Below are 14,872 nucleotides of genomic sequence, written 5' to 3'. Positions count from 1 at the left end.
CATGATCTCAACCATCACGTGCCCAAAAGCTCTGACTCTAGAGGACATTGCAGCGGTAGCAGAAGAAGATCCCGTAATCACCTAAGTACGCGCTGTTGTCCAAGGAGGAAACTGGCACCAGTTCTTGCAATCTGCCAACGGTTGGGCCGGGCCTGAGAAAGAATGCCTCATGAAGATGTTGAGGCTCAGGAATGAGCCAAGTGTAACCCGAGGTGGAATTCTGCTAAAAGGATCCGGAATCGTCGTACTGGTGACCCTACAACATCAAGCAACACAACTGACTCACGAAGGACACCAAGGTATCGAGAAGATGAAGCCCTGGATGTGAGAAAAGGTGTGGTTTCCAGATCTCGATGCCCAGGTGGAAGAATCTGTGAGAAGGTGCCCAGCCTGCCAGTTGACCAGCGCCTCAGAAAGACGGGCACCCGTTCAGACGGAAGAGCAGGGGAAGGCCCCGTGGGAGAAGGTGAGCATCGATTTTGGGAGTTTTGCCTATGGTCGGACGACTGTAGCCATAATCGACAGCTACTCCAAATATCTCCTGGTAGAAGTCGTCAGCTCAACCGCATTCTCCCGGGTTGCGCTGGTGTTTGAGAAGATATTTGCAATGTTTGGGTGTCCAGAGGAGACAATGGGCCCCCGTTCCAAGAGAACGAATGCCATGAGTTCCTGCAACACCATAGCATACGACATCGCCGCATCACCCCGCAATGGCCAGAACCCAAAGGGGAGATTAAGAGGTTTATGAGGACCCTCAATAAGGCCCTACGGATTGCAGTGGCAGAAAATGCAGACTCTGAGCGGAACCTGCAACTGTTCCTCCGAGAGTATAGCAGCACCCCCCACACCACCCGCCGAACACCATGGTCACTGATGTTCAATGGGGTCAGCCGTGATACTCTCCTTGTCTACCCAGGGTGGACCCTGCCATCATACAGTGAGGAAGACGCCCTCGAGCGGAGGGAGATGCAAAACCTTGCCGTTAGCCGGACCAGGAGGGCGACGCCGCGGAAGGTGCAAAGAGGGGACACTGTGATAATGAAAGATAGGAGACCAGGAGGAAATTTCTGAACCAGGTACAAACCAGGTCACTGGACAGTAGTCAGTGTCGGTGTCAATAACCGTAGAAAAAGGAGAGAAAGTGACCCGAAACATCTCCTGGTTCAAAAAGGTGCCCGAACTTCCCTCCAGCGTGGAAGCCGACCGTGTCAGAGAAGCAGGAGAGAACAGCGAAGCAGAGCAAGATGAATCCCACATGAACACAGTATCGCAAACGCCTCCTGTGACATCCAGCGAGACATGCAGGGAGGCGGAAGCAACAATGCCAGGGGCCCTGGAGGCAACAACAACAACATCTGGGCCACCGGGATCCCAATCCACTGCCCGGGGCTGTCAACCCAGATATGGACTGAGAGAGAACCCCAGACCATGCTCCCGCCTGAAGGACTTTACATGCCAAGTAAGGACACAGCGGGCTCCCGGCAAAAGAAAAAGGGACTAAGTTGGGATGGGATGTAATAAGTTGGCGGTCCAACCTACCACCCAGGCAGATGCCGGAAATGTCGTACCCACGCGCTCACGCCGGCAGGTGGAGCGCAGACTAATAAAGAAGGGGCGTGACCGCACAGAGTTAGTCGCCACCTAACTCTCATGCTCTGTGACGCTGAGTTATTTGAATGGGCGCAGCCCCGCTAACGTACGCAAAGCCAGCAGCCCGACACCACCACACTTGTAAGCACTGCCCCACATCCTGAAGTGTACATTTTTGGTAGAATTCACCAAATCAGTTCTTCTAAATGAAGGGCGGCTACATCAGCCATGATTTCCTACAGTTTACATCCCTCCCATCACCCATCTAATCGCTCTCCTCCCCCTATGCCTCTGCAAACTGGTACTAACATTCCAGCTTATGTCTACATAATGCACTAAAATGTCTAATTTTGTCATTTAGCCACATTTGATACCTAATCGCATCCTTGGTTGATATGAGAAGTCATTTGGTTGAAAGGTGGAGACACAAATTAATTTTACGCTCGAGATATATGCAAGATGTGCACGAATGCAATCTTTAACGGTAGGGGGGATAGGCAAATACACCGAGTCGAGAAACTCCTTTTGCAACTGACTTTCGGCTACAGACAAATGGGATCCGACTTCTACAAAACCCGTTTCAACTGGTATTTAAATGAGAAGACATTAGAACGAGAAACGCAAATGCGAGCCGGAGCTCGAGATACGCTCTTCTCAAAAGAGTTCTTTCTTACTAGATCCGTAAAAGAGTTGCGTGTGGTATATTTGGTGTTTCGGTCAATAACTATACCAGTGCGGGTACAAGTAACATAAAGAGCACCAGTTACCAAAGTATTTACAACGAATATGAAGAGGAAGTTGACTAACGGTTCATGAAAACATAATTCAAAATGCAAAACAACACTGTGTATTCAACACGGCTGCCGGAACTCAAGGGATAAAGTCCGGTTTAAAAAAAATAAAAAAACTGATGCTTACGTGCACTCGGCACCTAAGTAGTTAAGTAGTTTCACAGCGCTCCAGGCAGCGTTATCCCAATAGGATGAAAGTCTGAACACACGTCAGAATTTGCACCAACGACTTTCAGTCTGCATCTGCACCTCTGCGTGGTACGTTAGCCCACTGAACCACCTTGGCCTTGAGCTTTGTCGCCCCACCTGCTACCCCCCCCCTCCCCCCCACCCCGAATCAGATGTACGATCTCGTTCACGGTGGAATCGTCCCGCGACGGATGCCTCTCATTGCTCTATATCAATTTTAAAACAAATGTCCCCAATCAGTACAGTGCGCTGTACCGAGGGTCACGTGGGCCCTGCCTCAGCTCCGTGCTGTCTGTGAATGACGCCCGCGGAGCAGCAGTGACGTCTCCTGGCCCGAATAACCCGACTGCCTTTCGTGAGGCAGATGCCGGCTTCTATAAAACGAGCCCCTGCTATGGCTGAGCACAGCTGAGCAGGGAGGAGGGCTGGCAGCACTGGAGAGGCGAGACTTCGGTACAGGGACCTGCAACAGGAGAAGGCACTTCCTGGAATAATTCAACCCAAGTCTTGACCCTTAACACCATCTAGTGCTCACATAAGGTCAACTTTGTAAATATGTATTTTACTCCTGTTTTAACATAACGCTGACACCTTTTAATTTTTTATAATATAAATATGCAACTTGTTAGCTTTGTAGCTACATGTATGTAACTTGTTAGTGTGCTCAGTCTTTCTTGTATACTTTTGTAACTGTATACATGTAACTTGTTAGCATGTTTAGTCTATCTTGTGTACCTTATGTAACTTACCTGGTTCTTTTGTAAAGAGCTCTGACACCTTTGGGTATAGTTCTTGCTATATAAAACAGCATCAAGTAAGTAAGTAAATAAATAAATAAATAAACGAGGCCTGTGTGCGCTCTCTGCGGCTCAGATTCTCAGTCCCGCAGCTGAGGGCGGGTTCAGCACCGCGGAGCTCGGAGAGTGACTTGCTTGAGAGCACTGGGTAGTGGCAGCACCCTTCCCAGCCCCTCCAAGGTGGTACTGTGCCCCAGCCGCAGGGAACCAGACGATCCCACGCTGACATCGTGAGTAGCTATTCACATTTTGTTGTGCACATAAACTACTATGAACAAACAAGAACTGTTCCCAAACTTTTATTGAAAAAACTAGAAACTTTGTATGGATATTCTGTAGTAGGTTAATGGGAAAGCTCAACCGTGACTGTTGAACAATTCGATACGTTCACTAGCAGGAATGGCACGTTTCTTTTAAAATAATGAAATTCAGAACTTGAAAAGAGACCTCCACGTTGTCGTTTCTTTTAATATCTTTCTCAATTTGGAGGCTTATGGTTTCACATGAAATTGCGCGTAGCTCCGTGCACTGTACGAGACACTTTAAGATACTAACTACCCATGCTGTTAAACTGAATGTCACTTTTCAACACGTTTGCACTAAGTTTTGTGCAGTGCAATGTTTTCATTATATTCAACCATTAAGAATAAATGTTGACAGTTTAGCTTTGGGCGGAGTGATTAATTCTGTATGCATAGAGAACTAAGCTCACCTGTTAGACCTGGCCTTTCCAGCAGGTTTATCCCCAGAATTTTTGCTTTTGGGCCTCCTGTTTGTGACCCTGTTTTGGTTGGTTTTCTGACTCTGGGCACTTTACCACTGCTGATGAGTGCTAAAGTGCATATTATATCTGTGTAAGTTGTTATTATGGATTGGTGTTTCCATGATTCGCTTGTTTGACTTACTACTAAGTCCCTAGTACAGTGCACTGTGTGTGCCAGGGACTGTAAATCAAATGCTGCTAGTGGGCCTGCAGCACTGATTGTGCCACCTACGCAAGCAGCCTTTCCAAAGGGTCTCAGACCTGCCACTGCAGTGTCTGTGTGCAGTCTCTGCTGCCATGGTGACGTGCCAAATGCACCCACTTGCCAGGCCCCAACTCTTCCTTTTCTTACATGTAAGCCACCCCTAAGGTAGGCCCAAGGTACCCCGTGGGCAGGATGCTGTGTTTACTAAAGGTAGGACATGTACCAGTGAATGTGACATGTCCTGGTAGTGAATTACAGTGTATTTCGTTTTTCACTATGTAAGGGCTATCTATCCCTTTTGTTAGAATGGGGATTTAGCTATAACATCTTATAAGTATACCTTCCCATGAGAACAAGACAGAAAGAGGGAGTTTGGTATGCCTGGACTCAGAATGTAAAAATCCATCTTTTAGTTAAGATGATTTTTATGTTCTGGGTTTGAAAATACCACATTTAGAAAGTGGATATTTTCGTGCTCAACTATCCTCTGTGCCTCTGCTGGTTTGTGAATTGGCTGTCTGGTTTTGGAGTGTTAGAGGCGATGGATGTGAATTCTCTTCAGACAGCCATGGGGGGGTTGAGGTGTGACCTGCCTTTCCTGAGTGAGTCAGTGCTGGGCTGAATTGACCTAGGCTGTTTTTAGAGTAGTGCAAGGAGATTTCTCTGCACTGAATAGAGCTGGTCTGCCCTGAACAATGCTGTCTCCACCTCTTGGCAGGAAGCTGCACCAGTGAGGACAGAACTGGTTTGGACTGGGCTCAGTGCCGCTCTGTCACAAGAGAACAAAGAAAAATGTAGTATAAATATTGGGGCCCAGAACTTTAGATTACTTACAGAACCAGATGAACCTGCCAAGAAGAAGAGTGGAAGGACTGTGTGAGGAGCGCTGCCTTTTCTGAGTGAGGGGTGGGTTGGCCAGTAGTTGCTGCATCTGTCTGTGGTGGAGGAAAATGACTGACTCTTTTTGCCTTCCTGTGTATTCCTGCTTGTGAAAAATCTCCAAGGGCTTGAAGTAGACCTTGGCTCCTGTTCTGAAGTCTCTGGGACACAAAGACTTCACCAACAGCTCCCCTGAACTCCATTGCTGGGGGCTCTGACCTGCCTAGAGGTGACTTTGTTGGGCCTCTGGAGGTTGTCCTGCTGCTTGGAGCTGAGAAAACCTGAAACAACTGAAGAAGCATGACGCATCCGCACCTGCTTCTGGCTCAGCGCTTCTCTGCAAGAAGAATTTCCACCCATCGCCACCGAGCCGCTGAAGAAACCAACGCAGTGCTTGCACGCGGCTGAAGAAATCGCTGCACTTGAGTCTTTTGCACCGCTCTCCGAAGTCCTAGATCACCGCAGCAACTCCGACGCAGGCCCTACTGTGCGCACTTCAAGAACCGACGCATTGTGGAACCACGCCAGGAGAAATCGATGCAGTGCCTGAGTGCCGCCTCTGCATACAGGACTGTAACATGCCGGAACGCCACACATTGCACCGGATTGCCAAGTCTGCAGTGACGCCAAAGTCGCCATAAGAAACCGATGCATCACCTCTCCACTCAGTGAGAAACTGAAGCAGCACCTTCTCTTCAATACGGAACTGACACATCCCCTCCCCTGCGCAGCAGTAAGGAACCAATGCATCACCGCCCCCGAAGCAAGGAACCAACACATCACCTTCCCTGAACCCAAGGGACTGACACATCACCTTCCCTGCGGCTTTTTTTGCTAATGATTTTGACTCATCGAAGGTACATTGTGTTGAAAGTGTTCCATCTACAGTTTACTGTAGCTAGAATTGTTTTTACGATTTTAAAAGTCATATTTTCATAACTGTATGTTGGATTTTTTTCATTTTGGTCTTGTTTGATTTAGATAAGTTTTCTTGTTTTTCTAAACTTGTGTGAAGTTCATTTGTAGTGTTTTCACTGTGTTACTGTGTGTTTGCACAAATGTTTTACACACTGCCTCTGAAATAAGCCTGCCTGCTCGTGCCAAGCTACCAAGGGGGCGAACAGGGGTTATTTATGAAGTGTATCCCCATACCCTGACTAGGAAGAAGGGTGCCTACTTGAATAAAGGTACCTACCTCTGCCAACTAGAGAACCCCATTTCTAACAGCATCTTAATGGGAATGTTATCTGGCTGCTTTGTGGCACTTTGCACCCACGTCTCAAAGCGCTACAGCAAGTGTTACAGCCAAGCGAGCTGCATGCTCGCTGTTCCCGCTTGTGGTGATAAGTCGCCATGCTACTGGAATCAAGCTATCCTGGCTGAAGAAGGGTAAAACCCCGAAACCAGTCCTAGGATGCTTGTTTCGAGTCCAGGGAGGACCTGGCTTGGCAGTTGGGGCTGGACTGTTCCCATGAGGCACAGGGTCAAGACTGATTTGCATTTGGCTGGGTTCAAACTGGACTGGCATGGTGAGCAAAAAAACGATGGATTTAGGCCCAAATCTCTGTACTGAGGCGAATGTATGACATTGTTCTGGATTCTGTCCATCAACTGTTGTTTTTGCATTTGTCACCCCGAGTGGGACGGGTATGCCCAGACGTGGGTCCCGTACTCTCCATGCCACTGGAATCAAGTTATCCTGGCTGAAGAGGGGTGAAACCCCAACACCGGTCCTAGGAAGGTTTTTGCCAGTCCAGGGAGGTCCTGGCTCGGCAGTAAGGGCTGGACTGTTCCCATGAGGCATAGGGTCAAGACTGTTTTGCATATGGCTGGGTTCAAACTGGAATGGCATGGTGAGCAAAAACACAATGGATTTATGCCCAGATCTCTGTACTGCGGTGAATGTATGACATTGTTCTGCATTCTGTCCATCAACTGTTGTTTTTGCATTTTTCATCCTGAGTGGGATGGGTATGCCTAGACGTGGGTCCCGTGCTCTCCATGCCACTGGAATCAAGCTATCCTGGCTGAAGAGGGTGAAACCCCGAAACCGGTCCTAGGATGCTTGTTTCCAGTCCAGGGATGACCTGGCTTGACAGTTCCGGCTGGACTGTTCCCATGAGGCACAGCGTCAAGACTGATTTGCATATGGCTGGGTTTAAACTAGAATAGGATGGTGAGCAAAAACGATGGATTTAGGCCAAGATCTCTGTACTGGGGTGAATGTATGATATTGTTCTGCATTCTGTCCATCATCTGTTGTTTTTGCATTTGTCACCCCGAGTGGGACGGGTATGCCCAGACGTGGGTCCCGTGCTCTCCATGCCACTGGAATCAAGCTATCCTGGCTGGGTTCAAACTGAAATGGCACGGTGAGCAAAAAAACAATGGATTTAGGCCCAGATCTCTGTACTGGAATGATGGTATGACAGAATTCTGCATTTTGTCCATCAACTGTTATTTTTGCGGGGATAAGTCGAGCATAAGTTCAAACCAAGCTAGACAACCTCAGACTCCTATCTATCTAAGTGGGTGCAATGTAATGGGTAATGGTATTCTTTGTAATTTATATAGCAGAAGAGTGGTACGAGAGGCTATATGAATATTTATTGTTATTAAATTGCTAATACTTGATATGCATCCTAAATGTTTAACAACAGTTATATTGCAGCTTGTGCAGACAATGGGTTTTAATAGTAGAGCTACCAGGTGCTGGAATTTAACATTTCTAGTTTCCGGCAAGGGGTGTTAAAGAGGTGGTTGCCTCTTTTGTGAAGAAGCCCAGTCATAGTTTTACATTGCGCTTCTTTTCAGATTTAACTATAAAACAAAACATAGTTTCAATGGCATTGATTTATAGGCTTGTGCATTGCTGCATAGTAGGGTCGTGTGGTGCCTACTGTATCGTGAAAAGCAAGGTCCGGTGAGATGGATGGTTTAGGGGCAGGAGTGCTTCACCAGGACTCAGACCTCATCCTCGCTTTTATCCGGAAAAAATAGATTCTCTAGACACACCTATTTATTGCATGTTTTCGTAGCTTGTGTCCAACAAGGGAGTGGAGCGACACTTTGCCCCCCACACCTGATAATCCATGGACTTCATCCTCTGTTACTGCCCCAACAACTTTGCCTCCTCCAAAACATGTTTCCCACTCCGCCATCTATTCCGTTGTATTTTGCCCCCACTTTTAGGCAGTGCGCCTCCATCTTCCCGTCTGTTGTATTGTTTTGTTCCCACCATTAAGCCGCGGGCAGTGCCTTGTCCCAGCAGCCCCCTTCCACTTTCTGTTCAGCACCCACACTCAGCCTCCTGCGCATCTCACACGCGCGCTAGGCGCAGCCGTGCTTTGTTTGCATGGTAGCATATTCTCACGGAGCAGCAGGCCCGGCTCCAGGAATTTTTATTTGGGTGGGCTAAGGGTGCATTTGGGTGGGCCACTGCGGGCTCGATTTGTCGCATATATGTCTAGGCAGGCCTGCTTCCGGGCCCACCTTTATCTCTTCTAGTCTTACAAGGCCCAGTAAAACGCTCTCTTTTCCAAATCTCTTTCTAAATATTATCACTCTCAAAAAGTGTTTTTTCCATGTAATGTTCCTTTGAGGGGAAGAGGAGGTTTCTGAGGTGGGAGTATCAGGCAAGTGACACTTGTCGGGCTCCCTCTGTGTGAACCTTCAGGGAGAATCCCTCTTCATTACTACCTCCACCTGAACCCAGACTCTGCAACGCACTCCCTTACAGGCTCTATCTGTGCGAGCCTTCAGGGAGAATCCCTCTTCATTACTACCTCCACCTGACCCCAGACTCTGCAACGCACTCCCTTACAGGCTTGATTATCCACTACTCCTCTCCAGTGCACCTTATCTCACAGCTGACCTTGGGCCCCGGCCCCATATCAGGCACCACTGGGCTCCACTTTCATTTTTCCCGGTAAAAACATTAGGTCTTCAAACTTAAAACATTGACTATAGAGGTAAATATAATTAGCCACGCACTTTAAAGTATGTTCCACAGTAGCCCTTATGACCCGACTGCTAATTAAATAAACAAAAACAGAAAGGCCATGATAGGGCCGGCTTCAGCGCTGATGCGAAAGTCTTTTTTGGCACCGCACCAATAACCTCTTTCTCCGTAAATAACCTTTACTACCACCTTCCAACAGTGCCCCTCGTCCCTCCATGGCCCCCCTATTGACCACCTCCTCGGATTCCCTCACTGCCACCCTCCACTAGTGCCCCTCATCTCTCTGTAGCCCCTCCCCCTAATGACCTCCTCCTCGGATTCTCTCACTGCCACACGCCACTAGTGCCCCTCATCTCTCTGTAGCCCCTCCCCCTCATGACCTCCTCCTCAGACTCCCTTACTGCCACCCTCCAGCAGTGCCCCTCATCTCTCCCTAGCTCCCCCCTCCACCCCATGACCTCCTCCTCGGATTCCCTCACTGCCACCCTCTACTAGTGCCCCTCATCTCTCTGTAGCCCATCCCCTCATGACCTCCTCCTCAGACTCCCTCACTGTCACCCTCCAGCAGTGCCCCTCATCTCTCCCTAGCTCCCCCCTCCACCCCATGACCTCTTCCTCAGATTCCTTTACTGCCACCCTCCACTAGTGCCCATCATCGCTCCATAGCCCCTCCCCCTATTGACCTCCTCCTCGGATTCCCTCACTGCCACCCTCCAACAGTGCCCCTCACCGCTCCATAGCCCCTCCCCCTATTGACCTCTTCCTCGGATTCCCTCACTGCCACCCTCCAACAGTGCCCCTCATCGCTCCATAGCCCCTCCCTCTATTGACCTCTTCCTCGGATTCCCTCACTGCCACCCTCCAACAGTGCCCCTCATCTTTACATAGCTCCTCTCTCATATGCATTTCATTTGTTGTACAACTCTACTCATATCAGTGTAGTATGTGTCAGTACTTTACACCACGCACACATTATACAGGGACAATGAATCCTACAAGTATATAAATCAATCTACAGGGAATGTCACATAAGCCAATGAGGATTACAAGGTATATGAATCACATGTCATCCATACTGGTGAGCAGTATATTTTAAGAGGGTTTGCTCTGGGGAAACAACCTTAGGATTTAAAGAGTATTCCATGGGGGTCAGCTTTACTGATAAAAATGTATATCTGCCCAGACATACTCATTTTAGCAACATTAGAATAATGAAAGACTGGGGAAGTTCTAACTATATCAGAAAAAAAGCAAAGTTCTAACTATACCATTCATGTTTGTGTGCAGCTCTTTGATGACAGTTCATTGGTCACTGTCCTATGTTAGGATTGTAACTTCTGAACTGTAAGTAACACAAGGATCTCAGTGACAAAGGCAGTAACCCACTGAGCTTCCACATAAAATACAGTTCATCTGCATTTAAAAACTACTAACAGACAAATGAATGCTCTCCAGCAGGATCATTTATCACCAGCGTTATCTGGGCATTTTGTATTGTTTTATTGTTGTCCTGCATCGGCCATGATAATGATAAAACTGTTTAAATGAAGCGCACACTTAGTATGTGTCCTGCTGGGCATGCGCAGATTTTAAAAAGAAATAGTAACACATTCTCTTACCTACTCCATTAGTCAAACTTTGTGTCACAGCCTGATGTGATAAGTCGCTGCAGGGGTCAGGAAAGGTGAATCAAAATAAACAAACTTCTTTTCTCCTGCGCTGCATAGAAAAAGAAATATCCACGCAGCAGAACATTGTCGCCTTTGCCATGTGGGGATGAAGGGGTGAAAAAATGAACAAAGCCTCGTTTAACATGTAAATGGTCTTTCAAAGACCTGTGAAGTACTCGGGTGCGGCTGCGATAATCTCTAAAACTGTCTGTGTGCGCGCACCCGGGGCGGGAAGCTGTCTCGGCCCGGGCTGACACGCACGAGGTGTGCTTTGCGCGCCTGTCTTCAAGCCCTCACTGCGAGGGCCAAGGCTCCCGTTTGGGTGGGCCAGGCTCATGTTTGGGTGGGCCTGGCCCACCCGGCCCACCCACTAGAACCAGGCCTGCGGAGCAGCAGTGTCCCCAGGGTTTACACATTTGCACTTGTTGAAGGTTTTCTGGCGTTTGGCCGCATGTGGAAGGTGCGGGGGTTTGCAGTGTCTTTAACGTAATTATTACACTGCGCTTTTCTTTCCTCTGCTACTGGCAGCTGACTAAACTGACACACACATAAAGATATTTACGTTGATTCTTTTTAATGGCTGATGGCTCAAAAAAGTCTAACATGCACGTGAGTGATGCTTGTTTCTTATTTTCTCTGTTAGAGCCTCAGTGATGGAGCACCGGAGCAGCGTGCAGTTGCTGGTGTCATTCGTTTTGTTTATCTTCCTTTACTTCCGGGCGCACGCACTGCCGGCGTTGGGTACGGACTCAGCCATGAGGTAAATGTTGAAACCGATACTGCAAACACTGTTACAACACTGACCACGACCAAAAAACTCCTGTACCTAGGGAATCTAGTTTTATGGTTAACTCAGATTAGATACACTTTGAAAAAGTGACATGTCTGCAATACTTTATAAAAAATAGTTAATGGTTCCAAGTTTTATTCTTAAGAGCATGCCTCCCTAATGCTAGGATTGGCGAATACCAAGGCTGTCTGATACTAATTCCACTTTATGCCTCCTTCGTCCACCACTATACACTTCCTGTGTCTTTATCTCTCCCATGAAGTTTTTTCTTCCACGCCTTCTCCCTTTGCCACTGTCTCCCTGTCGTTCCCTTTCTCCTTCTTTCTCCCTATTCTGCTTCTCTCTTACTCTTACCCAAAGTCTGATAATGAAAAATAAGTCTGTTTCCACAGAAATGAGTGACAGTGCCTACCACCTGCAAACACTAGCACAAGTTAAGCCACCATCCCAAGTAGAAATCGCCAGATGTCCACATCCTAAGATGTAATTGCCATGACAACAATTAAGGGCCGGATTTAGAGTGAATGGGTTACTCTATCACAACGTGATGGATATCCTGTCTGCCTTGTTTCAAGTGCCTTTGGATATATTTCACCTATAATTAGGCGGACAGGACATCCATCAGGTTTATGACAGAGTAACCATCCCCCAAACTCTAAATGAGGCTCTAAGTAACCTTGCTTTGGGAGCTTCTAAAAGTACTTGTTGAAGGGCCCAGTACATGGCCTGATATAGTCCCGTGACCCTGCCTTATACAAATTTAGGTCTAATTTAGAGTTTAGTGATAAGCCAAAGTTCTCCAGCATTTGAAACAAAATCTAAATTTGGTTTAAAATCCACCAGCTGAACTTCCTCCACCATACTGTCCCTACAACAGAGGAAATTTAACAAGGAAATTGAACACGTGAATTCTCCCTAATATCAAGTTTCCTATACAAATTGGGAATTTTTCAGCTACGATCTTTCTCTAAAAGAGACCCAAGCTTTACAAAAATATCCCTAAACCCCAAAAGTCAGTGATAACTGCAAGCCTCCGGAGCGTTGAAAGCACCTTAAGTTTTGGTCTCTCACATCTGTGGTCTCTTTTGTTCCATTCAATATTCATTTCACTATGTCATAACTCACAGCTTACCGAAAATGCCATGAACTCGCCTACCTCATGTGAACATTTGTTATTAAATGCTGCCTACCTAAAGTTGAAGGAGATAGCTAATACAATGAAAACATTCAGGTACTCTTTCGCCATGTTTTACACAATATTTTTGACATTTTACTTATTTTTTCTAAAAAATTAAACATGTATAAATGTAAAGATAACACTGATTATTCAAAGCCCTAAACATGCATCTATGGGGAGGCCATTTTCTCCAAGTAGGCTACATGCAGCCTACATGGAGAAAATGGAGAGTGGAGAGTGTGCATGACTGGTTTGGTCGTCCCCAGAGGGCTGACAAAACAGTCAGGGCCCGTAACATTGAGCTAGCCACTCCTCCCCTGCCCTGTTGCAGGACCGCCCACCCACCTGCCCCCCTAAACCCTTCTTTTGCTTTCTCACAGTGTGAGAATCAGAAACATAAAATGGTATTTATAATATCATTTTATGTTTCTGCTTCTCCCACTGCAAGAAAGCAGTGGGACGACGCTTCTCCACCCACATGGAGGAGCCACCCCGAACAAGGGTCAGTCACCCATTTTACATTTTCATTGTCTGGATTAGTTTGAATAAGCAAAGAAAGGGCACTTCCTGTGTTTTAAGATATGTTGAGATGTGCATCTGTGTGGAGGGATGAGTGAGACTATGACCTTCACTGAAAGACTGTTTCTGTGACAGGCAACGTCATGTCCTTGTAGCAATCTCCAAACTTTTCCAATATATTTCCTGTATATTTATGTAGACGCACAACCATTGTGGAGGCAAATCATTCTGTGTTCAAGGCCCTTAGCTTGAGAAAGATCTACTTTTGGATCTAAGATGCTTTGAGGGTCTTAGAGTGAAAGCTAAAAATGCATCTTTTTGTGAATCCTCGGCTTTGCTTTAACTTGTCTGGAGTGTAAGTCTGCCCTCCGCTCCATTTTGTAGTTCTTTACACCATCATGACCATGGGTGTAGGAGCTATTAAACAGTAAATAAAAAATACATAAAAACAAAAGTTCATATTTATTATTTTCTTGTCGGTATCTCGCATATGATACAACTGAATTGGCCTCTTTGTTATCCATTGTAGCTGTGAGTTATACTTGTAGTTCTCTTGTGTTGCTCTTGATTGCCAGGAGTAGGCCCAGTGTACTATACCTAGAAGTCACAGCACATTCATGTGACTCTGGCTCGAATAATTAAACATAATAAGGTCCTATTTCGAAGCACTAGTCTTTTTTCCATAGGGCTATGTTGAAACATTTGTCTGAAAGTTGGCTGATGCCCTATATTCACTATCCTCTTGTGCCCCACACAGTTTCCTTATCTTAAGGCCAACCATATTGTCAGTTACTCTGAAGGAATTCCAGCAAAGCAGATTCAAGGGAATTGCTTTAGGAGCTTCCAACAATGTATGCAATAATGGGCTCATATATTTTATCATCTATGACTGCAGAAAAATGGATACTTCAGTATTCCCAATATTGTAACTCCAGTGCATTCACCTTTAGCGTATTTGTGTAATTACCTTAGTCATCAACATAGCAGACTAACAACACCTGTAACAGAGGGACACATTTATATGTCCAATGCGTGCAGAAAATAATTGAGTTTTTTCAACTGATTTATTGAGAATAGTAGCAGGTTTGACAGAAAATGTGGTGCTTTAAGTAGCTCAATAAACGAATTCTGCTGTTTTCCCTCTGACTCAATTAACCATTATTAATTATAATTTGCCAGTCATATTACACTTCTTTTTAATATCTACATTTTTACACTGGGGTGAATTGATTCATCATATATTGCTTTTTCCCTTTTACTGATTCATAAAGTAGTATGGGTTGTTTTTGTCATAACGTCTTACAATAAGTGGCCCCTGGACTCCACAGCACAGCAATTTGATGTTGGCACCTGAAATTAAAACTGTACATTTTTCATGGGATGCTTGATAAGGAAATTAATTTTTACCATGGTGTCTAGAGCTGCGTGCGTCTCCTGTGAAGAGGATGATGGACACGTTTTTCTCTATGAGATGATTTGTTTGTCCAAGTCTTTTTGTGGAAACCTTGTCTATCCAGTCTTTGAATAGTGAATTTCCAATC

General features: G+C 46.3%; 1 protein-coding gene across 2 annotated transcripts in view; it reads left to right on the top strand.

The window, feature by feature from the left end:
• Nucleotides 1-2,586: 2,586 nt before the first annotated feature.
• The window catches only part of LOC146820912 (uncharacterized), a 516,513-nt gene continuing 504,227 nt past the window's right edge, over nucleotides 2,587-14,872 (top strand). The window contains exons 1-2 of one of the 2 annotated variants that reach the window (XM_085609307.1): nucleotides 2,587-3,110; nucleotides 11,489-11,605. In XM_085609307.1, the coding sequence (XP_085465433.1) occupies nucleotides 11,499-11,605 (107 nt within the window). In that variant the 5' untranslated portion in view covers nucleotides 2,587-3,110; nucleotides 11,489-11,498. The remainder of the gene's footprint in view (nucleotides 3,111-11,488; nucleotides 11,606-14,872) is intronic. The other variant, XM_085609308.1, reaches the window with a different exon arrangement.

The sequence above is a fragment of the Triturus cristatus genome, chromosome 6 (assembly GCF_964204655.1).
Source record: "Triturus cristatus chromosome 6, aTriCri1.1, whole genome shotgun sequence".
Classification (NCBI taxonomy): Eukaryota; Metazoa; Chordata; class Amphibia; order Caudata; family Salamandridae; genus Triturus; species Triturus cristatus.
Note: the sequence above shows the minus strand (reverse complement) of the source record. Positions and strands in the feature narration are given on the sequence as shown.